The sequence below is a fragment of the Copadichromis virginalis genome, linkage group LG12 (genome assembly GCF_057382275.1).
Source record: "Copadichromis virginalis isolate Kocher_CV1m ecotype Utaka linkage group LG12, C_Virginalis_male_GT1.1, whole genome shotgun sequence".
In the NCBI taxonomy this organism is placed as follows: domain Eukaryota; kingdom Metazoa; phylum Chordata; class Actinopteri; order Cichliformes; family Cichlidae; genus Copadichromis; species Copadichromis virginalis.
In genome coordinates, this window is record NC_140629.1 from 15,719,258 (window position 1) to 15,747,209 (window position 27,952).

General features: G+C 42.8%; 1 protein-coding gene across 1 annotated transcript; it reads right to left on the reverse strand.

Moving 5' to 3' along the window:
- Positions 1 to 27,910, reverse strand: LOC146696699 (transmembrane channel-like protein 1). The gene is made up of 22 exons (XM_085474078.1): positions 27,094 to 27,910; positions 26,846 to 27,007; positions 12,771 to 12,846; positions 12,107 to 12,195; positions 9,107 to 9,578; positions 8,829 to 9,017; positions 8,645 to 8,735; positions 8,476 to 8,557; positions 8,197 to 8,303; positions 8,001 to 8,099; positions 7,765 to 7,907; positions 7,534 to 7,678; positions 7,242 to 7,436; positions 5,714 to 5,893; positions 5,488 to 5,640; positions 4,803 to 4,931; positions 4,621 to 4,688; positions 4,235 to 4,474; positions 4,029 to 4,154; positions 3,827 to 3,905; positions 3,220 to 3,346; positions 1 to 597 (listed from the first exon to the last, which is right to left on the reverse strand). The coding sequence occupies exons 1-22, from the start codon at positions 27,908 to 27,910 to the stop codon at positions 404 to 406; spliced, it is 3,963 nt and encodes a 1,320-aa protein (XP_085330204.1). The 3' UTR covers positions 1 to 403.
- Between the last annotated feature and the right edge of the window lie 42 nt (positions 27,911 to 27,952).

Genomic DNA, 27,952 nt, shown 5'->3' on the forward strand with positions numbered 1-27,952 from the left:
TTATATTCTTAGAAATACAGATGAAATACAGATATTTGCGGTATTTGAAATTTCCAGGCTAAAAACATGGTTCTACACATCATAGAGAAGTGGACTGTTAACCTTGTTGGAAGTCTGCAGATCCAGAGGGTGCTTTTAGTTGGTTAATAGCTTTAAGACAAGGACTACATGAGAACTTTAATGTAAAATTAAAAAGAAAACAAAGCACTGATTTTGTTAACATTATTTAGTAAACAAAGGAGTGACAGTACAGTTCATCTATCTTTTCATCATATACACAGACTGTAAAGGAGAAAAAAAACGTATTCATAAGAAGCGATTAATGTGCACTAACTACTATCAGTCCAGCATGAATTTCTCAGTAAAGTGCTTTATTTTCCCATATTTGTTTTGTGTTGTTGTGTCAGTGTCTCTGCAGGCTCGGCACCCTGTACATCCTGGGCTCAGTTTGCCGAGCAAAACCAGGCAGGTATCCAGAAGGCCCGTGGTTGCCACGGTCGTGGGTCCTTGAGCCTGAGTCTCTGCTGGACGGCATCTGGCTTCCTCTGCCGCCAACAGGAGGAGGGTTCTGACCGCTGACGTGGATATCTGTATCATCTGCAATCAAAATAAGAGGAATCTATGATTTCAGGTGTGGGGACAAAACAATGACACTGCTAACCGCCATCAACACAGAGTATAATCCAGTGGGGAAAATAACATTTGACAGTTCACACTGTAAACCTTTACTGCTAATATTACGAAGACTAATACTGCTTCTGTGTTCCAGATTAATCTCTATTCTTGAAAAAAAAAAATCTCATTAGCTAATTCAGCAAAAGTTGTCATGCTATGTAAAATCTAAATAAAAACAGACTGCAATGATTTGCAAGCTCACTCAACTTTACAAATCATATTTTATTCACAATAGAAGAAAGAAAATATATCATATGTTTAAACTGAGAAGATGTACAATTTTAAGAAAAATACTGACTTATTTTGAATTTATGATAGGAAAATATCTCAGAAGGTTAACATGCAATAGGTCAGTAACATTGATTGGGTTCTTTCTAAGAGTGTCTTGGAGAGGTAGAGTTTCTCAGAAGCAAAGATAAGCAGAGGCTCATCCATCTGCAAAAAACTTGTGTTTCCAAATTTGTCGCATGAAACTGCAAGCACTTTTCATGTGTATCTTTTACTGTTTAGAAGCAACGTCAACCTCTATTATGTATGCAACAGAAAATAGGATAAATGTAGATATATCTATATGTTATATATACTATATAAATAGAGTTATAGTTTGTATTCACATCTACTGACATTATTTTATCATTATTTTAATATAACACAAGGTTCAGTTAGCTTTGCACAAAAAAATAGAAACCTCCTCCAAAGAGCTGCTTTTCACTTTCTTGGTTTGACTATATTTCAGAGCCAGTACTTTTTTACTTTTACTTGAATAAATTAGTTGAATTAGTACTTCAGTTTTTCTGGAGTATTTTTAACAGTAGTATTTGTACTTCTACTTAAGCACAGAATGTCTGTACTTTTGCCAACACTCCTGAGCACCTACAAATGGACATTAAAGCACATGCAAAGAAGACATGCTGTCTTCTCTGGGTCAACACTCATTCAAAACCAACTGAGCCAAAGTGGAAAACAGCATTATGCTTAGATGAATTGAAATTTCAAACTCTTTTTGGAAAACATGGATGCTATAGCCTCTGCAAAGGCAAGTTTAGACCTTTGAGGGTTCTCCAGCACCCCCAAATTTAGAGCACTGGAAATTCAGAGCACCCCTAAAAGTAACTAAAATAATAATTGTGATGACAGCATATCTTAGTACTCTTCATTCATCCTCATTATCTTCAGATGTTATATTTTCCTAAGTTTTCTATTGACAGAAGTACAGGATAGAATGAAAACAGGTTTAATATCCAGTGTTGTTGATGTCATGATGTTACAGCGCGCTCCTACAGAGGTGTTGATGTTTCAGCAGTGTGGCTTGTCATCAATACACTAAATAAGTCTTAATATTGGTATAAACTGATGTGGATCAGTTTATGTCTTTCATTCACATTTAACTTTTCGGTGACGGCACAAAGACTGAGAGAAGAGGATAGAGAGGGCTGATGACAGCAAAGAGAGAGAGAGAGAGAGCAAAAAGAGGCAGGTCAAAGAGAACATGTGGTCAAATTTATCAAAAATGATAAAGGCGCAACTTCTGTTTTACCCATAGTCAATAATGATAATTTCACAGCTGTGTGTTGCTCTTATAATAATTATTATGAGATTATATTTTTGGTATTTTCTAGTTAAGTGTAGAGGGTGGAAAGAGCGAGAGACAAGACAGAGATTCTAAAAAGAGTATATTGGTATGAATGGCAGCATTTTACAGGATTAACTCCACTCTAAACATGGCAGGATGACTCCCACTACATTGATGTGATGGAATACAAATATGTTATCCACTCGTGAAATTGGGGTACATGTTGCTCTGTGCTGAGGTTGCATAACAAAGGGAGTATTTATATGAATTCAAAAACTTTAATATAAAACAACTATTACAGTTTGCTTCATGTACAAGTCTATGGAGTGGCAGGGTGATTTTCCAGTGTCTATACTGAATAATGCTACTTTAAGTGCTTGATGATTTGGTGGACTGCCTCTATGTAATTAGAGACTGACATAATGTTGTGCATGTTTTTCATCTTACTTCTTAAACTCCTTTAATAACTGAGCCTTTGCCGCAGGTTTGATCACTTTAAGGCTCCATTTTAAAATGGGTGGATTAGACTGAAATCTCTGATTATTCACTCTGAATTATTCTGAAACACTACAATAGATCATCCAACTAATTGGGTAACTTGGGGTTGAAAAGGTGAAAAGGGTTGTAAACAGCATAAAAGAAGAGGGGACGTGCCCCTGCCCCAAGGTTTTTGAGATGTGTTGCTGTCATCAAATTCAAAATAAGCTGATATTTTTCTCAAATGGTAAAAAGTAAATAAATACTTTTTTTTTTTTAATTCAGTATTTGATATTAATATAACACTGATGGTGCTGTTAATATTTCTCTTTCATTTTACAGCATCCCAACTTTTACTTTTATGTTTGTTAATTTCACAACAAAGTCAAATTTCCTAAAACAATAAGATGAATCTTGAAGTTGTGAATTATCTTAAATCATCTTAAATCTTCAGGTTTACCTTCTTTATTAATATTTGAAATCAAAAGACTCACCTTCTTGATCCTGTACTGAAGCATTGTTGTTCCTTTGTTGCTCTTGTGCAGTCTTTCTGGCCTCCTCCAAATCCATTTGAGCTTTCAGTGCTGCTCGTTTGTTCTTCCTCTTGTTCTCCTCATTTTGCTTAAAAAAAATCACCAAGAGACAAAAACAAAACAAAAACAAAAGATACCCACACGTGTTATTTTTCAGATCACTCAGAGCAAGCACGTACATTTACCCAGCATCTCTTCTGCAGATTTGTTATTGGTGGAACCTGTAGTGGGTTTTTGGATAGATCTGAACTGTCAGGCTTTGCTGCTCTCTGCTGGAGAGATAACACTAATACAATTGCGTGACAGCAGTCATGCATCACAGTGGCCTCGGGCGGTCTCTTTGTGAACTTCAGTGCTGTTTGAAAGCATACCAACTGCTAAAATTAACTATGAAAACAAACCTAGAGAAGATCCAACTTAGATACATGAAATTTCTTGGGATATTTTTTACTCTCAAAACTCGTCACTTGATTCTGAATGCTATTCAGGTGCAATTTCTGGTCAGAGAAACCACAAAACAGCTACAGCAGTACGTGCTACATTAGAGGAAAAGCAAAACTGAAATTACCATTTGTAGCTTTTTCTTCAGCTCCACATTTGCTTCTCTGTAGCTTTTGGATGTAGATTGCAAGTAATAAATGGCCAGTCTGAAAGATAAAATAACACATGATTACCACCAAAGTTCTTACCACTTTAACACTGAAAGAAAATGATGACAGCATTGTGAAATATACTTATTTATGGATTTACATAGTCTGCTGTTAACTCACACCATAAGAAGTATGAAGGGTAGCACCAATCCAGGGTTAGAGGCATAGCTGAAAACTTTGCTAAACCATGGAGGAAAGTCAGACTCCAGAGTCTCGTGGATCACATCAAACATGCGGTTCTTACCACTGTCAAAAAGATGGTAGTGGTTATAAAAACCCAAGTCATTTTTATTTTAAAGCTAGATACCCTGAACTAGTGTCATTACCTGAAAGGTCCACAGTCAAATGAAGGGGGAATGGAGACAATGGTGTAGATGGCAGGCAGTGTGGACAGAAAGAGGATGACCAGCAACATGGCCATGTAGAAGTTGTTGGAACCAGAGGCTTTGAAGACCCTTTCTTGTGGCACATTACAGCACATAACAGCCCAGCACTGCAGGTACATGGAGACATGGAGCCGGATGACGTTTAAGGCAGGCAGACAGGGCGCATAGAAGGAACCCATCCTGAAAGCAAAGATTAGAAAAAGCAGGACAGATGCTGAGCTAGTAAGAGGCTTTTATCAATATGAAAACCATGATGAACCTAGCTGAAAGTAAAACACCATCCTGAAATAAGAATCTTCTGAGTGAAACAATTGCTGCTTTCCTACCATATCATTCCTTGATTGAAGATCAGGCCCAAAACGTTCCCACTGACGTCAAACTCAGAGTAGGATGGCTTTTACAAATGAGAAATTAAAGGCAACTATTACTTTTGCCACACTTTTTTTTTCTCCAAAGAGTGACATTTTTAAATTCGAGTAACAAATAAGTGATAGAAAAGATGACTCACAAAGCCAGCCTCTAGGTCCCAACACCAGCAGTAGTTGAGAAAACGAACAAGAACTGCTCTCAGGAAATCACCAATCAGCAGTGTGATGTAAGTTGTCATTGTGTCAGATATGATCAAGCGAACAAACTCCTACAAATTAAGAAATCATTTAGCATTAATTTCTTGTCAACATCAAAATTAACATCATCACCCACTCTGAAAACAACAGTTTTATTTCAACATAAAAGCCCCTGAACATTTGTAATGTTTATCGCTTTTAACAATAAGATCAGAGTATGTTTCCTTAGTTAATGCAACAGAAATCCATTAATACAAAGTTAACTAAAGTACAAACTGCAACTACAATGTTTACTTTGATTTTCAACTAAAGCATTATAATAATGGGGGAAATAATTATTTGAATTTGTAAGTTAGTTCATTTCAGCTCAGAAGTATTAATTTATTTGCATGTCATTGAGTGAAATAATGATTTGACCTCCAAACAAAACATGGCTAAATACTTCATGGCCTCGTCCAGTGGCCCCTCATTGCAGTTAAATTATTTTACCCACTATATTCATGTGATTGTTTCATATTGTCATTAATTTTATCATTTCCTTATTTATTGGTATCCACAGCCTAATGCCATAACAACAATTACATCACTTAGTTACATAATAGTACAGACGCACACATGCACACTGACCTGGCCTACCATTGTCTCCCAGCAAGGCCCTCTGGGCACATCAGCAGGGTGGATTGTGACGGGTGGAGCAGTACTGTTTTCTAAAACGGTGCCATTGTAAAGACTGGCCTCCCACATGGTTATATTAAACTTCACTACCTTTTCCTCTTTCCTCTGAGACAAACACTTTGGATTAATCATCCTATAAAATTACAATCTCATAAATCGATACACAATGACTTCTCACTTTAAGGTTGATCTCATCCATGAGTGCAATAATGAAGGTGTAGAGATTTCCCAAGAAGAGGGCAAAGATGCGACCGAGCTGCCACTGCAGGGCAACCCGCGGGTGGTAGTTCTCCAGGGTGCTGATTACATCAAACAGCATCGGACAGAACATCCCCAGTAATGACATGACCATGTTCACCTGAGAAATACGTCAGAAAACTAATGTAATTACTCTGAGGACAACTTGGGAGTGCATGGGTTTTTTATTTAGTGTGTAACTTTGTATAACGCCTTACAAAAATGACATTTGATGCAACTGAATAGCTGGTGGCTGTGATCGCTGTAAATCTGGGCAGAATATTACCATTGACATGAACGGTGTGCACTCCTGTGAAAACTAAGTACATGCCATGATTGCAGAGTTGTAGCTCATAGGCAGGTCTTTAGCTTTCAGACAGATTTTCAGACAGATGTCCTTTGATGAACATTTGACTCTAGAATACTTTAGTATGCATTTATTCAGTTCAATATCTGCAAGGTCCTAGTTCCTGTGGCTGTGAAATAACCCTAAATCATCAGCCCTCCACTACCATGCTTAATAGTTGGTATGAGGCAGTTTTGCTGATATTCTGTGTTTGGTTTTTACTGTGTTTTTCACAAACATGGTGCTAATGGCGAAACATCTCCACTTTGGTCTTGTCAGTTCAGAGGACATTGGTCCAGATGTCTTGTGGTTTTTTCAGGTGAAATTTACAAACGTAAACTGTGTTGCTGTCTTCAACATGGTCTACATAAAGTCTTGTGAAAACTTTATTTTTCACATGACTCAAAATGTCAGTTTAAAATTTCTTCCTCAGTGTAATTCACAGAGCAAACTGAGAATATTTTAACAACTCACCTCAAACAGCTTTATGTAGAACACGTGGTATGTGCTACAGCTAACGAACTTCAACATTTAGATCTGGGTCTAGGTGAGTTTGCTCAGGTATGGAACTTGTTACTTATCTGCTTCATCATCAGCCAATATTTAAGAAACATCTCCAACATCCAGGCAGATTACGCGTTTCTCCTGACTGCTAAGCAGGCTTCTTTATGCTCTCCTGTAAACTTTAAAGTCTAACGCCTTTATTTCGATGCTTTCCAGTGTCCCCCAGTTCCCATAGAGAAGTTCACTTCTCAGATTTACTTACCCGTCACAGTCAAACTGGTCCATTCCTCCAGAAATACTCACAGCACTCTCACCTGCTCTCACCTTGTGTAAAGAATCTTATCTGGACTCACCCACCACACCCCCTCTCCAAATGACCTGATCACTTTCCCAAAATGCTCCTTAGTGACTATGTTAAACTATAAAACTCCTTTCTTTGGGTTTGGATTGCACTTTTTATTGTCACTATTTTGGCCTTGGACAAGAACTGCAGGACAAATTCTAAATATTATTTAATTAAACCTCAGCAAGTTTTGCTTGCAGCCAAAATTATTCATAAACTTCCTTTTGTAAATGTTATTTCTCATTAATTCCCCCTCTCTCTTTCTCTCATGTCTACCTCATTCCTTTCCCACCACGTGTGATTCTCCAGTCCATCTAAGGCAAATTTCTGAGAACGCCGCACTACAAAGTAGATGAGGTATCCACTTCCTGCTAAGCAGCACAAGACCAGGAAGTTGGCCAGCACACGCAAGAATCGAGTCAGATGGATGTTGTCATCCTTGTGGCTCTCTTGCTCCTCTAAGATTGCCTCCTATAGTGGTAGAAGAAGTGGTAGAGTGTAATGTACTGTATGATACTTGGCTTGCATTAATCAGCATACTGGAAAGCAGACAGTGAGCTGCCCTAACCTTGAAGCTGGTGGTGATGGAAGCAAACTTATTGTCTGCTGTTTCAGCATTTCCTATCAGGTAGTCCCAGCTGGTGAACATTTTCCAGCTGAAATTGAAGCTGTTATCATCGCCGACCCCTGATTCATTTGCATTACGTGCCATCCTTTAATTTAAAAGTAAGTACATGATTCACTAAAACACTGTGGATAGAATAGATTTGTCTTTTGTATATAGACATAGCAAACATACGTTCTGATGACCACCATGTAGCTATAGGCCACTGTACCGACACCAACCAGGAAGTAAGACAGAGGCATGCGAAACTTGAGCCAGCCCACCGTACGTTGATTGTTGTAGTAGCCATAGAAGAGGACTGAGTACTGTGCGTAACCCTGTGGATACAGTACTTTAATTGGGGGTGACTATTTATTACTACATCAGAGGAGAAATTGCCAACAAAGACAAATAAAATAATACCCACTGACCCCAAAGTCCCAAAGAACAGCAAAGTCCATCGCACTGGCCTCCTCAGCTCTGGGGACAGTCTTTCTTGGCATGCTCCCATAAGGTCGCCCCATTAATGCCTGTAAGCAAAATGCACAGAGAAGGATTACATCGTTTTTGGGGGGAAATGCAAAAGACATAATTCAGGTGCGGTGCATGAAAAAAAAGACAGCATACCTCCGGTACCATAACCAGGCCAAAGGTCAGACCAAACAAGATCATATTGATGCCATACATCCACCTCAGAAAGATAAAGTATGAGGCAACTGAGGAGCCAAAATGACCTGCAGAGCAGAGTACAAAATAACATATGAACAAATGAATATGTGCATCTGCTATAAAACCACAATGTAAGCTATCCTGCTTCTCACAGAAAAGATAAGGCCTTGGAAATTAGAAATGATAAATGTGACTATTGAGCAGCCCTTTGTATTTAAAAAATAAAAGCACACCTACTTTCAATCTCCTTTATTTTCATCTCCCATGGGATGCATGCAGTTTTGAAGTTTTCAAAGTCCCGTTGGAATTTCATCCATTTCTAATGATATGAATAATTTTTTTAATGAATCGTGTATTTGTTTATGTTATTTAATGATTACATAAAGAAGTAAAAGTAAGTCCTCACCTTGGTCATCAGGACTTTGTATGCATAGAGCTTCCTGCCTTTTCCCTTTCCCAAGGCACCTTCATATTTTTCCACAAACTCCTGAGACTCCCTGAAATAAAAAAGCAAATATTAGAGTTCAAAATACTTCTGGTATTTTGAATTACAGCAGAACAAATCAGAATGATTTATCCATATGAAGTACCTTAAAGTGACAAGTTTCTTTTTCATTGGCCAGGGTTTTCCCCTTAGACTTTGGATCAGTTTCTTCCTCTCATCCACTGCCTCCTTCAGCTTCTCCAGCTCCTCTGGAGAGAGACACTCCGGCCTCACCACATCCTTGTCATTGTCCTCTTCTTCATCATCATCCTCTTCGCTTGTCTCTGGCTCTGAACTGAAGCATTAATGTCTTTTAGGGCCCTTTTTTTGTCTAACTGACAGAGTTTTCCATAGATAAGGTGAAATTATAAGATGATACACTACCTTGTTTCAGCCTTCTTGTGCTTTTTTTTTTTTATGTCCCGGGCTTTTTCCTTTACCAGCTGTTTACCTCCATCTTCTTTCTTCTCTCCCTTTTTGGTACTTCCCTGTTTCTTTTTTCCCTTATCAACATTTTCATCAACTTCTCGCACTTCCTCCTTCTCCATTCTGCGTGTTTTTTCATTTCTGATATCCTTTCTTGCTTTTGTTCCCTTGCCACCTGTCAGTTGAGCTTCTTCCTCTTCGTTGCTCTCTCTTCTGCTTGTTTCTTGTTTACTCTTAGCTCTTTTTCGCTTGCTTCTTTCTCTTTTCTCAGATACGGCCTGTAAATCCTCTTCCCCTTCTCCCGCTCTTGTTCCTCCTTTTCTTCTCTCATTTCTCCTCTTCTTTTTCTGCCTGTCACCATCTCTTCTTTTTGTTCTGTGTGTTTTACTCTCATGTTCCTCTTGCAAGGACAAATCTGCATCTTGTTCACCTGCAGTTGACATTAAAACATTACTTTTTGTTAACTTCTTACTATTTATACTCACATAACACTGTCAATCTGTCAGTACTGTTGCTTTCTTTTCACTGCGATGCTCACAGAAAGTTATCTTTTGATACTGTGAAGTTGGCTCGTGCTAAATTAAATATTTTCCTTTCCTCTCTCATGCTATCACATGTTTTAAGGCATGATAGTACTGTGATGACTGAGGAAAATCAAAAGAACTTCAAATGATTTTCAAAGTGTGTTGGTGGCAACAGTAGTGGAGCATCTGTGTGAAGAAACGAAACACGAGCATGGAATTATTTTTCTGCCAAAAGTCAAACATAAATAAAGTCTAATAAAGTTTTTTTGTTTTGTTTTGTTTTTTCTAGTAATTTTGCTTATTTAAAGTATTTTTAATAAACAAGCTGAAGACTAACCTTCATCTGCATAAGTACCTGCAAAATCCAGTCCAGTGTGAACAATGGGAGACAGATATTTTATCAATGAAAATTAATTAAAGAATTGAGTATACCTTGTTTTTTTCATCTTAGCCATAATAACTGCATTTGCCTCATAATCGTTTTATCTTATGCTTCATTTTTAAATTCGATAATCTGTGGTATCATGTCTTTTAAAAATTATGTTCTCACACAAACTAAACTTTGTTTTAATCATCAGGGCAAGTTTGATATGAGCACACTACAAATAGATGAGTGTTCATCACATTGGAACCCATTAAGTCTTTGCAATTTTCATGACCTTGAGGCTCCCCTCTATTTTCTGTTACCAGAGTCCCAGCTTAATACAGTCAGTGGCTACTTCATTAGTTACACTTGTTCAGCTGTCTTTTAAAATCAATATTTAATCAGCAAATCATATGGCACCAACTCAATGCATTTAGACGCATAGACGAGGTCAAGATGACCTGCTGAAGCTTAAACTGAGCATCAGAATGGGGAAGAAAGCTGCTCTAAGTGACTTTGAATGTGTCATCGTCATTGGTGCCAGATGGTCTGAGTGTTTCAGAGATGCTTTAGTGTTTACAGAGAATGGTTTGAAAATGTCCAGTGAGCAGCAGTTCTCAAGGCTTTTTCTCTGGGTGATTTCTGCTGTGATGTTTGGATTGTAGAGTCAAAATTTCTGATTCCAGTAGGATAAGTTTCCATAAAATGTCCATTGAGTATATATGAATTTAAAAATTAAGACTGTAGTTTAGTTGTATGGGAGCATATTTGTAGCAAAGAATGTGCCTTTTAAAGTGATGCCTTTAATTTAAGGGTCCACAGAAAAGACAAACTTAGGTCTTAGACAACTTTTTTAAGTTACTCAGCATGAGTGATGATCATAATTAGATTACTGGAAAGTTTAAGATCTCCTGGTTAAAAACTGACAAATGTGTGTCATTATTGATCATGTTAAGTCCTAATTGATACAGTATAATGATGTTTTAAAGTGCAGATTTAGTATAAAGTACATATTGCAAACACAGAAACTACAAAAATAATAAGAAAGGAAAGATTTGCTGAAAGCAAGACATGTAGGCTTCCTGCTATTTCACAGACCAGATGTTGTTTTAAGAGCTTTTTTAGGTTTGCAGCGAGATGAGTAGTATTAATTCTTTCTCTTTCTGAATATTGTATTCCATGATATAAAACATTTTTAACATTATCGTGCTGTGTTTTTCCTGCAACTTTACATTTGTTATTTTTAAGATAAATACATCTGACTTCTTTACAACATAACTAAACCTTTTAGATAACCTCTTTATAAATCCAGCCCTTCTGTTTTTTTGTTTTTTTTTCACATCTCCAATACCACAGTGAACCCTTTCACTGGTGGAGCTTAACCTACCTCATTATGCACCTCGAACTATTGTGCACTAAAGGGGGATGAAGAGGAAAACAAAGAGGACCACTGACAGACTGAACAGATATTTATGTAGTCGGCCTTTTGATGTGTGTCCTTAGTGTAACCGGAGTGGCCATCACATGGGTCATTATGGCTGGGTGCAGCAGAAGGGCACAAAAGAGGCAAACAATGGCTTAATGAAGGGAGACGGGATGACTAAGCCCACAAGGATGGGGGAGACAGCCAAGGGCAAGAGGCCAGCTCCCAAATATGCAGCAAAGTGAACAGGAGGCAAGAACTGGGTGATTAAACATCTTTGTGCTGGGCAATAGCTGGCGTTTTAATGATTTTATTAATTAGAGGCAGACATCAAGTAACTGTACTTCATCTTACTGAACATTAACCTCAATAAATTAGGATGTTTTGTCAGAAAAATACACTCAAATCAGTTATCATAGCTACAACTACCACAAAGACCAAAAGCTCTTCCTCTATTTAACTAATGAGTATTTACCAATATCAACATTTTCCCTAATAAACATGTTGATATTTGTGTAGAAATTAGATTTTTTTTCCAGTAAAGGCCTGTAAATCTAATCGACTTGTATCATCCCAGCCACAAAGAATTAATGTGTTGCCGTCATAAAAACTCTGAAGAATATGTAAAAGCATGCTAATGGGCTTACTGTCATTCTCAGAGGTGATCAGACTGTCCCGAGGCATCTTCCTCTCATGGTCTTGGAAGAATTTCTCCACCATCCAGAGGTCATGTAAGCTAGAAAAAGAGTAAAGCTACAGTGTTTCAGTGGTCTTACGCTGGTCTCCCTCCTTTTACATCTTCTGCATCTCAGGTGAGGATGCAACTTATCCAAATGTGTGTGGGGGTGGGGGTGAGTGTTTAGGGCTGGTACATGATGAGTAATTCGCATGAGAAGTTTACTTTTTCCTCGCCACCCACTGACCCGAAACAGGGACATTGATAGCCTGGAAACCCTAGAGCCACACAATTTCACTAGCAATCAATTATTCAAAACAGTTATGACTTTCTTTATGTGGCTGTGTGTGAATGTTTATGAGCGAGTGTGTACTTGTAACTATGCAGGTGGAAAGACCAAAGCAGAGGGGGTTAATTGAGCAGCCAGCCAAAGTGAAGGTCAGTACTGTTTGACATATGGCTTTGTGTAATTTCATTGTGATTGAGTTGCTGGGGTTCAGTGAGAAATGGAAAAGTGACGTTTAAAAAGTTGCATTCACCTTACAATACCTGAAATACCTAAAAATACTACCAATACCAATATCTATCAGTGTCCTGAAAGCATTCAATCCATCCATCCATTTTCTACCACTTACCTGTGTTTATGTCGTGGAGGCAGCTTCAGCAGAGAAGCCCAGACTTGCCTCACCCCAGCCACCTTTTTCACCTCATCTGGGAGGACGATGAGTCATTCTCAAGCCAGCTGAGAGATAAAATTTCTCAAGTGAGTCCGAGGGCTGCCCCAGGACATCTTCCCAGTACGACAAAAAACCTTGCCCAGGAGGTATCCTAGCCAGATGCCTGAACCACCTACTCTCTACTCCAAGTCCCTGTCAGATAACTGAGCTCCTAATTCTATCTCTAAAGAAGAACCAAGCCACCTATTGAAGGAAACTAATTTCAACCACTTTTAGCAGCACTTTGAAGTGCATGTCTCTCTTTTCACGCTCCACTCTCCCCTCACTCATGGACAATACCCAGACATACTCAATTGGTGATTTCAATTTCTGTCACTGTAGACTGGATGGGCAAACTTCAAAGCACCTTTAAATATCCTCAAGACGATAAAGACCTGGTCCAGTGTTCCTCATCCAGGGCGCAAACCGAATTGCTCCTCCTGAGTCTCCCCTGCAGTACCTTGGGTACCTTGGTATCGACTTCCTTGGAAAAAATGATGAGTGTGAGCCCCCTATATTTGGGGGTCCCACTCTGGTCCCCCAGGGCAACAATCACCCCATTCTCCCAATCCAGAATCACCACCTCAGTTCATCAGGCAATGTTGCAGAGACGTGAGTCTTGTCTTGCAAGTCTTGCTCCTTTGTCTTACTGAATTCCTCATGCACCTGAATTTTCACCCCAGCTACGACTAAAGGTGCACTCCACTGGTGGTGCCAGTACCTGTCAGCTGCCCCTGGGGTTCAATAAGCCCAATAAGCCTGACAGCTCCCTTCACCTCCGATGTCCGCAGTCTGGTTGTGGGATTACCGCCACTACCTAAACCAACTCCAGAGTGGAACAGAATTCAGCCCCTCTACAGGAAACTGGTTCCAGAGCCCAAGCTTTACACTGAGGTGAGGACAGTTATATTTAGCCACTATTTCTCAACCTCATGCACCAGCTCCGGATCCTTGCCCACCCGAGAAGTAAACTGGACCCTTGATTCAAGGAGGGTAAAGGGTTCCGATTTTCTTTATTTACATACCCAGCAGTTCAATGAAACTGTTTTCCCACACACTTTCTTCAACATATATCCCCGTCATTTCTGAATAAATAGTAATATGTGCCACGTAGTATGTGTTTGAAATAAATAAATTTGGATTTAATTGTGTTTTGATGCAAACTGTTGAAGAACATACTGTAAAAGTGGTCTTGTCTGACTCCAGTATGTCTGGTTTTGAGCCTAATTCAGAGCCATTAAGTCTGTTTTGAGTCTGCTCTGTGGCTACACAAAAGTATGAATGTTTTTAAAACTTACATTTGAGCTTAAATATCCTTTTTTTTGTTGGTTGGTTAGTTAGACCTTAGTTTCTTCTTTGGATTTAGAGAGAAGGTGAAAATATTTACATTTTAGAAAGTGGCTCATACACAACAAACCATGTGATCATTAAATCAGATGTAGAAAGATTTTTTTTTCAGTTAAAGAAATCACATTAATATATAATAACAACAGAATAAATGATGGATATTAGACTCAGACGATTAAAAGAATTGGATGAACTTATAGCTCATAAAAATGTAACTCTTAGATACGGAGAGATGAAATCAAGGTTAAAGAACCTGTAGAGGGTGGTGTTGCTCTACACTGAGTCCAAAGTGGATTCCAAACAACAGGAAGAGACAGGATGACACATCAACCTTCTTAAAGTTATGTTTTATAGTCACGTGACTTGTTTTCTGCATGACTGTCTGTAACCTTGTGCAGGAAAGCCCAGAGTTTCAGAGACATGACACCATGTTTGTGTGCATGTGTACAAGAAAAAAATGGGAAGGGTATCGGCTTTCTAAAGCTAAAGTGAGATGCAGCTATGAGAGTGTCAGTGAAGTGGCAAGATGAGGAAGGTTGACAAGGCTACTAGAGCAGAGAGTGACGTTTTTTTTTTTTTTTTAAAAAAGAAGCAAAATTTGTATTCTGCTGCTTTGTAGCCAGAGGTTTTTGCCACACAAGGCTCCAAACAAATGAACCGACAGTCTAAACCTGTGTTACATGAGACCTCTTGGATGATGTGGCCAAAAGCTTGGCAGCAGAATTTGGACAAAGCATTGCCAAGGCAGAGGACAGGGTATTGCAAATTTGGAGTAAAACTTGTCTAAAACAGGCCTCTATTGTAAATGAGACATTGAGTCTCAATGGAATTGCCTGTATAAGAATAGGTTAAACAATACAATAAAAACAAAGTTATCTCACCTGAGTGTGAATATAGCAATATCCCTTTCCTGGCAATCTTAAAGACATAAAGACCTGGATGGCCGCTAACTTTCTGCTTCTTAATTCAGATAAAACTGAGGTTATTGTACTCGGCCCTGAAAAGCCTAGAAATATGGTATCTAACCAGATTCTTACTCTGGATGGCGTTACCTTGGCCTCCAGTAACACTGTGAGGAACCTTGGAGTCATTTTTGACCAGGACATGTCCTTCAACGCACATATTAAACAAATATGTAAGACTGCGTTCTTCCATTTGTGCAACATCTCTAAAATTAGAAATATCATGTCTCAGAGTGACGCTGAAAAACTAGTTCATGCATTTATTACTTCCAGGCTGGACTAATGTAATTCATTATTATCAGGATGTCCAAAAACTCACTGAAAAGCCTTCAGCTAATCCAAAATGCTGCAGCAAGAGTCCTGACAGGGACTAGAAAGAGAGAGCATATTTCTCCTGTTTTGGCTTCCCTTCATTGGCTTCCTGTTAAATCCAGAATTGAATTCAAAATCCTGCTCCTCACATACAAGGTCTTAAATAATCAGGCCCCATCTTATCTCAATGACCTTGTAGTACCATATCGCCCTATTAGAGCACTTCGCTCAGACCTACCATTTATCAGTTCAAACATCCAACGACATGAATGCTTTAAAAGCATCAACATCAGCTCTTCTCTGACAGCATGGTGGGAGTTTCTAAAATTGACGGCGTCTTCATTAATCCCATGCAAACGTACACCTATCTGGAACAACCCTGACATATTACAAAACAATAATATGATAAACTTTTCAGATTGGAGTGGTAAAGGAATCAAATATTTAGAACATATACTAGAAGGAACAGAATTTATTTCATTTGATGGACTAGTTACACAATATGGGATCAACAAGAAAAGATTTTTAGAATATCAACAAATTAAATCCATAGTAAAAAAGAAATTTAAACCGGGTCAAGTTGAACTACAAACACCACCAAGTGTGGTTCAATTTCTTACTCTTAAAACCCCCAAATTACTATCCAAAATATACAGAATGCTTTCTAAAACAGATGAATCAATATCACTTCCTATTGCAAAATGGGAAGCGGATTTATCAGTTAACTTAGACCTAAACTTCTGGTCTCAGATTTGCTTAAAAACCTTTCATCTAATTAGAAATCCCAGTCTTCAATTAATTCAATACAAAATATTACATAGAGTGCACTATACAGGTCATCGGATGTTCAAGATGGGCTTTACGTCTACCAACAACTGCTCACACTGCCAAACCAATTCACCGGACAATTATATCCACGCTCTTTGGTTCTGTCCACCAGTTCAGAAGTTTTGGCGCGAGATATGTGAAGACTTATCGAAGTGTCTGAAATGTAACATCCCAACTTCCCCCTTAGTGTGTTTGTTGGGCAGCTTAGATAATGTCACTTCAGAAAAGAATATCGCCCATATGGTTTTCACTGCCCTATGCATAGCCAAGAAAACAGTCCTCATGAACTGGAAAAATAAAAATAATCTTAATTCTAACCAATATAGAAATTATCTATTAGATTACATTAGTCTTGATACAGCCTCTGCCACCACATTAGATCAATTGCTCTGGGCCCCTTTTATCAGCTCCATCACCTAGTGGGGGTGGGGGGTCATAGTTTGGTCCCGCCTTCACTGTTGTGATTGGTGTGGGGGTAGGGACAGGCTTAGGGCGTCGGGGGGTTCCCCGGAGGCATCTTCCTTGGGGGGCTCAACCCGGGGTAGCGGTCATGTCCGGTTAGGGGCTCTGTTGGCCCTCAGGTGACTGTTTCCTCGCAGCTGCGTGCAGCGGGGCTAGGGGAGGGTCTGTGCTGACGGACGTGGGTTACTGACCTGGTAGCCTGGCTGCCCCTGGGTGGGTCCGGGATGGGCGTGAGGTTCTGGGGGCGCTCCGTCTCTGGGCTGGGACCCGGACCGGGCCTCGGGGGCTTGGGTCCTGGTTGGTGTGTTGCCGGGGTTGTGGGCGGGTGGGTGCATGGGGGCCCAGCCCTGGAGCAGGGTGCCGCCGGTGCATCGAGCCACCTGGGGGGCTCTTCAACTGGTGGGGGAGATTGTCACATCTTGCAGGAGCTTTCCTCTCCTCAGGAGCTCCCTCTGCAGGAGGGGGAGATACAGGAGAGGTGGAGGAAGATCTCAGCCTGGGTGTTTATTGTCTTATGTAGTCTGGAAGATGAGTGGATGGTGGGGTGGGTGCAGTTTTCTCTGTGGTGCGGTTGGGTGGACTGTCCCGGGCTCTGTGGGGCCGGGAGGCGCTGCTGCACTGGGCCCCGGTCTGGATGGGCCTGGGCCCCCTTTCCCTGGCGGGTCGCGGAGTATGGGGGTGCCTACTGGGGTCAGCGGGGGAGCTGGCCCCAGGGAGGGGTCACTTGCCCCTCCCTTCCTTCCCTCCCCATCTCCAGCTGCCTCCCTCTTCCCGCTCCACCACAACCACCCACATATGCAGGACCTTGGAGTAGGGGTATGTCACCAGGGTGCAGAGGAGGCTACCCCCCCCCCCCCCCCCCCCGTCCCCTTCTGGCTGCCTCTGCCTCAATTTTATCCCACAACTTAGACATTCACATTACTCACACTCTCATTACACATACATATAGGATCTTGGGGGTGGGCACGATACACGGAATCCAAAGTACCATCAGGGTGTACACCCCACCCCTGGCGTCGTTGCCCACCTCTCAATTTTAAATACACGTAGACATTGAGGGCTAGCAGGAGGGACCATGCGCTTACCTGCTGCTCTCTGGCAGGTAGCTCCAAGCCCTCCTGGGTTTTAAATGCACCTTAAAACACACATGCATCAACACTACAATGAGCGGGTGGAGGGAGGTTTGGAGTCTTCTCTCACCCCCATTCTCTGCGACCTGCTGGAGCGGGGGGGCTAGTAGGAGGAGTTGGCCGTCCGACTGCGGTCTGGAGTGTGGGGCCTTCCTGCTGCTGCGGAGTCGGGGCGGTCTGCCTCCCCCCACCGCAGGGAAAAGGGTAACACCACCTGGGTCTGGGTGCAGTTCCCCCCTCCAGGGGCAAGGGTACCTAGACCCGGTTTGTAGAGTACGCTTGGGGAGTGTGATCGTGTGTACAGTGTCTCTTTATGTCTGTCTCCACGTTGGTTGAGTGTGGAGTAAGTGCATATGAGAGCATGAGGGTGGGAATGGATGTTTGTATATGTGTGTGCCTGTATGTCTGTGTCTATATGTCAGGTTGGGTATCAGACGCCACCTCTCTGGGGACATCTCAGGCCCTCCAAGGCTTGGAGGCCTATCTCCCCCTACCACTACCTCCCCTGCCAGTGGCGGACTCCCTCAGACATCGGTGCGTTGGTGGTTCTTTGTGTCCGGGGATGGGCGTCCAGGTACACACCGGCTCACTCCTTGGCGGCCGCTTATCGGGGCCTGGAGCCTGGGGCTCGCTCGGGCCACTTCGGAGGTGGGGTGCCCCCGGCCTCTCGGCCTGGGGCTTGGTCACTCAGGCGCGGCTGGCTGCCGGCGGAGCTCACGGGCGCGTCACTGCAACTCCCCCTGGCTTCTGCTCCGCGGCTGCTGAGTGAGCCCTCATCTGGGACTCTCCTCAGCTCTCTCTGGGACAGTGGCGCGGCTGCCCCTCTGTTGGTCTTCCTTGGTCTCCTGTGTTCTGGGGGCCTATGGATGTCTGGAGTTTTGATCTCCTCCATACCTGCTTCATGCCCTGTGGCCCCCCCACACCCTCTAGCAGATCATTACATGAAGGAACCTTTTAAAAAACAAAAAACAAGCGCATCCATGCTCACAGGTGTACACACGGGTGATCACACCCACAAACTACACCCTTTTTGGCTCCTACCTCAAAGCACACTGTGTTCTGTTGATCTTATGTGCTGCACAATAATGTTTAATATTTAGTATTTACTGTCATATTCCCATATATCATTGTGATGTTGTTTATTCTATTACTCTTGTTCTCTTCTGCTTGTTTTCTTTTTTCTTTCTCAGCAGGTGATCCAGGTGATTGATATATGCATTTTTTTTCTCTGCCCGTTCTGTTGGTTTTTGTTTTTTGCCCTTCTCCCCCGTCCCTCTTCTCAGCTGTTTCTCTTTCCCTCTTTCTTTCTCCCCTTCTTTCCCCCAGTCAAGTCTGTCCCGTATTCAGTAAGTGAAAATAAAATAAACAATAAAAGGTGAATCAAATGGACCATTACGGCAAGGCTGGGATGGTCAATTTGGTAAAGTAAATCCGTTGGGCATCTTTGTTTGCCTTTAGACAACAATTCTGATGGCAAAAGAGCCAAACGGGACAGGCAAAAAAAAAAAAAAAGAGCACTTCGCTCTGCAGGCCTACTTGTTGTTCCTAGAGTATTTAAAAGTAGAATGGGAGGGCGAGCCTTCAGTTTTCAGGCCCCTCTTCTGTGGAACCAGCTTCCAGTTTGGATTCGGGAGACAGACACTATCTCTACTTTTAAGATTAGGCTTAAAACTTTCCTTTTTGCTAAAGCATATAGTTAGGGCTGGACCAGGTGACCGTGAATCCTCCCTTAGTTATGCTGCAATAGACATAGGCTGCCGGGGGATTCCCATGATGCATTGAGTTTTTCCTTTCCAGTCACCTTTCTCACTCACTATGTGTTAATAGACCTCTCTGCATTGAATCATATCTGTTATTAATCTCTGTCTCTCTTCCACAGCATGTCTTTTATCCTGTCTTCCTTCTCTCACCCCAACCGGTCGCAGCAGATGGCCGCCCCTCCCTGAGCCTGGTTCTGCCGGAGGTTTCTTCCTGTTAAAAGGGAGTTTTTCCTTCCCACTGTTGCCAAAGTGCTTGCTCATAGGGGGTCATATGATTGTTGGTTTTTTTTCTCTGTATCTATGAAGCGCCTTGAGGCGACTTATGTTGTGATTTGGCGCTATATAAATAAAATTGAATTGAATTGAATTGAATTGAATTGAATTGGCAGAAACATAAGGGAATAAGCAATTCACAAGATTGTTGAACTTCAAAGCCTGGTGTGTTGAGATACCTACATTAAGCAGGATAAGTTTAATGAAAGAAGATAAAGAGATAGTAGTTTACATCACGTTTAAAACAATGTCTTGAAAATTTTTAGGTGTAAGAAAAGTATGTATCATCTTATATAGAGTTAATACAGATCATCAGAGGCGTGTCTGAGGTGTGCAATTAAATATTTTCTGCATAACAAAGGTAGGAGATACCTGTTAAGAATATCTATTTTTTGCACAAAAGGAAGCACAATGCATACAGCCAGAGGCACATGACAGATCACAAGACAGAGATTCAGTTACGAAGGTGTGATACGGTAAGCAAGAAAGTCCTGTCTGACAGATACAAAAGCTGTTCTAGAGATACTTCCCTGCCTGAACCTCACAGCCAACATACAGGTATACATATTAGGTTGTAAGTACTTGGAGAATGGCACAATTTTTGCAATTTTGTAACCACAGTGGATTCAATTTTCAGATATGAGGATTGCTTTTAATACTCGGTCAATGACTGCCTGAAGTCTAGAATCTGCGCACTTCACCAAATATGTTCTGCTAGGGCTTTACTACAGCAACCATCAGTTGCTGCTCGCTTGTGGGTCTCTACCGCCCACCTTTAATTTTTGTCTTCAGTAATTGCAAAGCATGCTCTGTTGGGTTGCAGTCAGGTGACTGTGTTGACCATTGAATAATATCCAATTTCTTTACCTTGAGAAACTCATCGGTTGCTTTTGGAGTTTGCTTTGGCTCATTATTGATTTGCCCAGTGAAGTGTTAGCTAATCAGTTTTTGGAGCATTTAGCTAAATCTGAGCAGAGAGTATAACCCTGTACACTTCAGAATTGTATCTTTCTATTTCTATTAGCAGTCACATAAAAATAGTAAATACCTGAGATCCTGTTCTACTGGCAGCCGCACATACCAATGCTGTAACGCTTCCTAAAACATGTTTGATAATGTGGTTAATCTTTCTTCTGTCCAAAGAAGAACCAGTGCAGCTTCGTTTAGATTTGTTCTGGCAAAGTCTAATCTGGTCTTTCTGTACTTGAATTCAACCATTGGTTTGGACCTTGTTGTAAACCAAATATTCTATAAACTTGTATTTCAATTAATGAAGGTCTCTCTTCATTGTAGACTTTGACAATAATAGTTCAATGAGACTGTCCTCAACTTGTTGGATATTGTAAAGTGGTTTTCTTAAAGAACGAATTTGGCAATCATTCACTTTAGTTGTCTTCCTTTTTCTTCCAGGACTTTTGGTCTAACTGATCTTACTTGTGTCCTAAAATTTTGCTGTATATTCGTTTGGATTACTCAGTCTAAATACAGATTCCATCATTTGCGTCAACATCTCTTTGAGCCTCATATGAGCATTCCAAGAATTGAACTTGCTCCCAAATGCAAGTTCAACACTCACTGGGAATCACTGACTGCAAAGTTTGTTATGGAATAATCAGGGAATAAAGTTACCTTGCTATGAAACTGCTTGTTACTCATTACTTGTAGATTTAAAGCATATTCAAAAGCAACACATTCACATTTATTCCAGTACAAAAATGATTGTGAAACAAAATTTAAACAATTTAAAGGACTCTGAGAGCAGCAGTTGCTACTGAATGCAACCAATAGAGACCAAAATGAAACTTATTAAAAACTTGGAATTTGTAAGACACAAGTGAGCTGATGACTGGTCATTTTCTCTTAGATTTTACTCATCCAGCAAAACTTGAGAAGCTGCTTAAAAGACAATTTTGCCAAATGGCCAAATGCAGTTAAGATTTTGTTAAAAATAAAAGATGAAATGTTTCAGGTCGATGAAAAAGAAAAAAGACTCGGAAAAACAGAAAAACATGCCCACTTTGTTTGGGGGAAAGGTGAAAGCACACTTTTCGTCCTCAGCACTACTGCAAATTCCTCAGACAACCCACGCCTTTCTTGCTATGAGTTGGCATTGTTTACCGCTGCACCACCATGCTTTCTTAGCATGTGGGAGCAACAAGCCTTAACGGTTCAGAAGCCTGTACAAACAAGCCCACCTTTCATCTTTTTTTAGCTTCACACTGTCTAAAATATAGTATAGATGACATTTAAGAATAAAAAAAATGGTTGGTTGCTGGAAAATATTATATATATAAAAAATATTTGTAAAAGTATACAAAACAAAACCCAAAAGAGGCGTATTTACTGGGAATAATAATAATAATAGAAATTATACAGAAATATACATAAACTCATACATGTCTAAGAGACTGAGCGAGTGAGCATGAAATGATAGGAGCATGTTGAAGTGCATGCAACGCAGAGTTTATCTGTGCATTTCTGTTGCTCTTTAGTTAAACAGCCAATGTAGATATCAGTGTGCAGGCGTTAAACAGTGATTCATCATTTGATAAAAGACTACTGAGACCTGCAAACTGCCTGCATGTACTGTATGAGTCAAATAGCATTTCTGTAACAGAATATGTCTGTAGCCAAGCCCCCTGTCCCCTAATGCAGGCCAGAGAAAAGCAGCATAGACTTAGAGGAAGGATGTCTAGTGAGGGTTACAGGCACTGTACTGTACTATGCCAAAATAAATATGTGGAGTTTTTGTGTTTGTGCGTGTGTGTGCGTGTGTGTGTGGGGGGGGGGGGGGGGGGGGTCTACTTTAGAGAAGCATCACCAAAACCAGTTCTTTTCCAGCTGTACTGGGTAATAAACACAAATTCGTAAACACTTTCTGCAGAAAGCCTGCCTGTGTTTCCCTGATAACAACAATCTACCAGTGAACTTTGTATAGCATTTATTTTGCCTGAGTTGCACGACTGTTGACACTAAATGTAAAGCAGCAGGAGGTTTTGGCCCTAAGGGTAAAACTTGGCTGTTTTTGTCAGGGAGAAAGAAGAGAGCTGAGAGGACAGTGCAAGCTAATCCAGGTGTGACTCAGACTATAGACATTTGCCAGGGGGGACTAAAAATGACGTAATCATTGTAAACAGAGACCTGGCATATAAGGATGTCTAAGGCACAATGTTTGATGTGCACTTTCAATAGATTATTTACCCCAAAGACTATCTGGGATGAGTGACTGCACCTGAGCAAAGATTAGACCCATTTATCAATAGTACAGACTGTAGAAAAACAGGCGTCTTTAAGTGTTGCTGTTGGCATTTTGCCAGGATTAATAGCAAGTCTTTACTACTTGCCCATCTAGATGTTTCCCTGTCTTGTGTTTTTTTCCCTCAAGAAATTCCTTCTTCCTGTTTCTGGGTGTTTCTGAGGAGGGGATTTGACTATTTCTCCAACACGGAAATAAATGCTTAAAAAAATACCTTCACACTGCAATATATCAAAAGCAGGCAGAGGGGGAAAGGGGAAAATAAACGGTTTACATGGATGAAGAGAAAGTGAGCTGCTCAAATTTGCACACCATGTTCACGGGCCAGCAACAGATGTGTGTAGGTGTGAGCGAGAGACAAACAGAGAGCATGGTAAGTATGCGTGAGTAAAGCAGCGTCATCGAGCAGGCAAGCAGGCCTTGGCAGACTGTGGGTGTTTTTATGGGTGGGACTTGGCTGCTGCAATTGACAGATTACAGTGGTGGAGGCGTGGCTTGCCCTTGCAGTCAGAGGAGCACGTGGCTAGGCCCGTCTGCACGAGGGAGCAGCAACAAAGACCAGCCAGTCTGGGCCACAGGACATCTGCTGCACACCAACACACACACACGCACACATGCAGGGGTTCACATTTGATCACCACATGCAGACATGTGGTCAGGTCATACATAGAGTGTCTTATATCAGCTGTGAAGGGCAAACCCACACAGAGCCTGTAAATGGAAACTGATTTTTTTTTTAAATGCATATGCATCACCTCTTCATTGGCCTTTTACATGAACCATGTGTGCACAAGTCTATACACACACTCCATATTAATCCAACAATTACCCAGATACCCGTGTACAGTGAGGCCTGTGTGTGAAGAGGAAAGAAGGAGGAGGAGGGACTTTAGATAGAGACTGTGGTGGGAAACTTTTGGGGAACTCCTCCCTGCTCACAAATAACAAGAAGCACATTCACGAGAGGTTCAGGGGAGGTGTGCAGTACCAGAACAAGCAACAGACTCAGTGGTCCTTAATTTGAGCCTGTTGTGCTGCTCATTCTTCCCCTTTAATGGTTTGAGTCTCTTTAATTTTCTGTCTGCCTATCTCTTGGAAGCATTCTCTAATTCCAAAGTGCTTCACTGAATGTTTCCTGAACATTTTCAGCAACAGGAATTTTCAGCAAATCTCTCCCTGATCTCCCACCACATCAGATAGACACAGTCTGTTCATGAAAAATGCTTCTCTTTTTTTTACTGTAGACCACACAAACATCTACACACAAACAGTACCACCCCCTTCTTTATGGGGGCTGCGCATGAAGCCGAGCGTAGACAGAGCAGGGTAGGGAGATCAAGTTTAGAACGGTTAGTTATGTCTATAACTTCTGTTCCCTGAAGGAGAGGAACGAGGTACAACACATAAGTATGGGATATCACGCCCTCGCGTGTCCTGGCTGAAGAAACCTTTATTCACGCCTTTACGGCAGATGACGTGTGATGACACGCGCAAGGCCCCGCCCGCACATATAGCCGCTGCCATCACCGTCATCCCTCAGTTCGATAGCCGCTCTTCACCGAGCCAACTGCTCAGTGGGGCCACCCTGTGTTGTACCTCGTTCCTCTCCTTCAGGGAACAGAAGTTATAGACATAACTAACCGTTCCCTTTCAGTCGATTCACTCGGTACAACACATAAGTATGGGACCTATATACACGCCCCGCAGAGCAGCCACCGAACCGGAACGGGACCACCACATCCTTAGTGAGTGGTAGACCCAGCAGAAAGGACAGCATGAGCCACCGAAGGGGCTGTAACGTCCAACCGATAAAACCGCACAAAAGTGTGCGGCGACGCCCAATTAGCCGCTGCACAAATATCAGCCACAGGCACCCCTCTAAAAAGAGCCCATGAGGTCGCCATCCCCCTGGTGGAATGAGCTCCCACCCCGTGGGGCAACGCAAAACCTCCGGTGCTGTATGCCAGCGAGATAGCTTCTACAATCCAGTGGGACAGCCTCTGTCTGGACAGAGCTCTACCTCTATTCGGATTAGCGAAGCAGACAAACAACTGGTCACACAAACGCACATCCCGAGTGCGCTCAATGTAGGTGCGTAGCGCACGCACCGGACAAAGAGAATGCACCCTCCTCTGCTCCTCAGATTCAAAAGGAGGGGAGCAAAAGCTCAGCAACTCAAACTCCATTGAACTATAAGATGCAGGCATGACCTTGGGAAGATAGGCGGCATTCGGACGCAATACGACCTTGCGGCCATCAGGAGAAAACTGTGTGCAGGCAGGATGCACAGACAGCGCATGAAGGTCCCCCACTCGCTTCGCCGAGGCCAAAGCGAGAAGTAATGCGGTCTTATACGAAAGAAGTTTCATATCTACCGACTCAACGGGTTCAAACGGAGGGCCACAAAGGGCCTCCAGCACCAAAGACAAGTCCCAAGCCGGGACACTGGACTTAAGCACGGGCCTCAGCCGGCGAACCCCTTTCAGAAAACGCACGGCGAGGGGATGCGCACCTGGTGTCACCCCGTCAAAACCGATATGACAAGCAGATATAGCCGCTAAATAAACCTTGATCGTCGAAAACGAAAGGCCTTTATCCAACAGCTCCTGCAGGAATGTCAAAACATCCACAATAGAGCACTGAAATGGGAGAGTGTGGCGGTCCTGGCACCATCGCTCGAAGGCTCGCCATTTGTAAGCGTACAAGCCTCTAGTAGACGAGGCCCTGGCGCTCTGAATCGTCGCTACCACACTAGGTGGCAGACCCTTAGCAACCAAGTTTAACCTCTCAGCAGGTAAGCATGAAGGTGCCACAGATCCGGGCGCGGATGAAACACTTCCCCCCCCGCCTGAGAGAGGAGATCCCTGCGGAGAGGAAGCTGCCAAGGACTTGCTGCAAGCAGGCTGATTATTTCTGCATACCACGACTTCGCGGGCCACCAAGGGGCCACCAGGATCAGAGAGAGGGAATGCCGACGCACCCTCTCCAGAATTGGAGATATCATTTCCACTGGGGGAAATGCATACAGGAGCACGTCTGGCCATTGGTGCGCTAGCGCGTCCAAGCCCAAGGGTGCATCGTGGTCGATTATGGAGAAGTACAGGGGGCAGTGAGCATTCACCCTGGAAGCAAAAAGATCTATTTGCGCCTCGCCAAATAGATCCCAAATCTGAGCCACTATTGAAGGGTGTAACCTCCATTCTCTCACCAGAGGACCCCCCCTGGAGAGAAGGTCCGGCCCCAGGTTCAGGTGGCCCGGGACATGGGTGGCTCTTAGAGTCAGAAAATGAACACTGCACCATAACAGCAGAGAGCGAGACAGCTGCAACAGGGGAAGAGAGCGTGTTCCTCCCTGCCTGTTTATATAAGACACCACTGTTGAATTGTCCGTCCTGACTAAGACATGCTGGCCCTGCAGGACTGGACGGAAACGCTTTAGAGCTAAGAACACTGCTAACAGCTCTAAGTGGTTGATGTGCAGCTGGCGCTGAGCCGCGGACCAGATCCCTCTCACTGACGCACCCTCGCACAGCGCTCCCCACCCACTTAGGGAAGCATCTGTGGACACCACCTTGCGAAACAACACCCTCCCAATCCGAGAGCCCTGGTGCAGTAGCCCGGGCTCCCTCCAAGGACGGAGAGCTAGCATGCAAGACGCAGTTACCGGCAGCCTCCTCCGGAGGTGACGCGAAGCACACAAACGGTGAGAGAGAGTCCAGCGTTGAAACGCTCTCATTTTCAACAGCCCAAGCGGCACTACGGCGATCATAGATGCCATCATGCCCAACAAGCGCAATATCGTCTGGAAACGCAGTCTGCGTCCCAGCTGAAATTGAGCGAGGCAGCGATGAAACGCGGCCACTCTGTGCTCTGACAACCGTGCGCGGCTGGAAAGAGAGCATATTTCCAGACCGAGAAAAGCGATCTGTTGACCTGGGATTAGCGAGCTCTTCTGAAAGTTCACAGAGAACCCCAGTGTCTGAATGTGTGACAGAACCCGCGACAGCTGCGTCTCCGCCTGTTCTCTGGAGCAAGCCACGAGAGCCCAGTCGTCCAGGTAGGCCAAGATGCGGATGCCCCTCTTCCTGAGGGGCGCTAGCGCTGCCTCGGCACATTTCGTAAAGGTGCGGGGAGCGAGCGACAGCCCGAACGGCAGCACTAGGTATTCGTAGGCTACGCCCTCGAATGCAAACCTCAGAAACTGCCTGTGTTTCGGGTGTATAGCGACATGAAAATAAGCATCTGTTAGATCGATTGTCGCAAACCAATCTCCCGGGCCGACTGCACTCAGGAGCTGTCTGAGTGTTAGCATCTTGAACCTGTACGTTCGTAGGTACGTGTTCAAGACTCGCAGGTCGAGGATGGGACGAAGCCCTCCCCCTTTCTTCGGAATGACAAAATAACGGCTGTACCAACCTTTGTCCGTCTCCGAAGCGGGGACCACCCGTATTGCTCTCTTCTGTAATAGCGCCTGTATTTCCTCTCTGAGTACCAAGGCTGCCTCGGGGTTGACAATCGTGTTCACGACTCTTTGGAAACGAGGCGGCTTGACCCGGAACTGCAACCGGTAACCCATGGCAACGGTTTGCAGCACCCACGGAGAGGGGGCGCAAGCGCGCCACTGAGGGAAGTGAGCAGCCAGCCGGCTGGCCTGCAGCACTGACGGCGGGGCGCCGTCGCCCCCCAGTGTGTCTGCAGGGGACTGCATCCCCTGCCTGACCTGGCTCATTTCGCCTGCAGGTTGAGCATTTGAGATTGTTTGAGAGTAAAC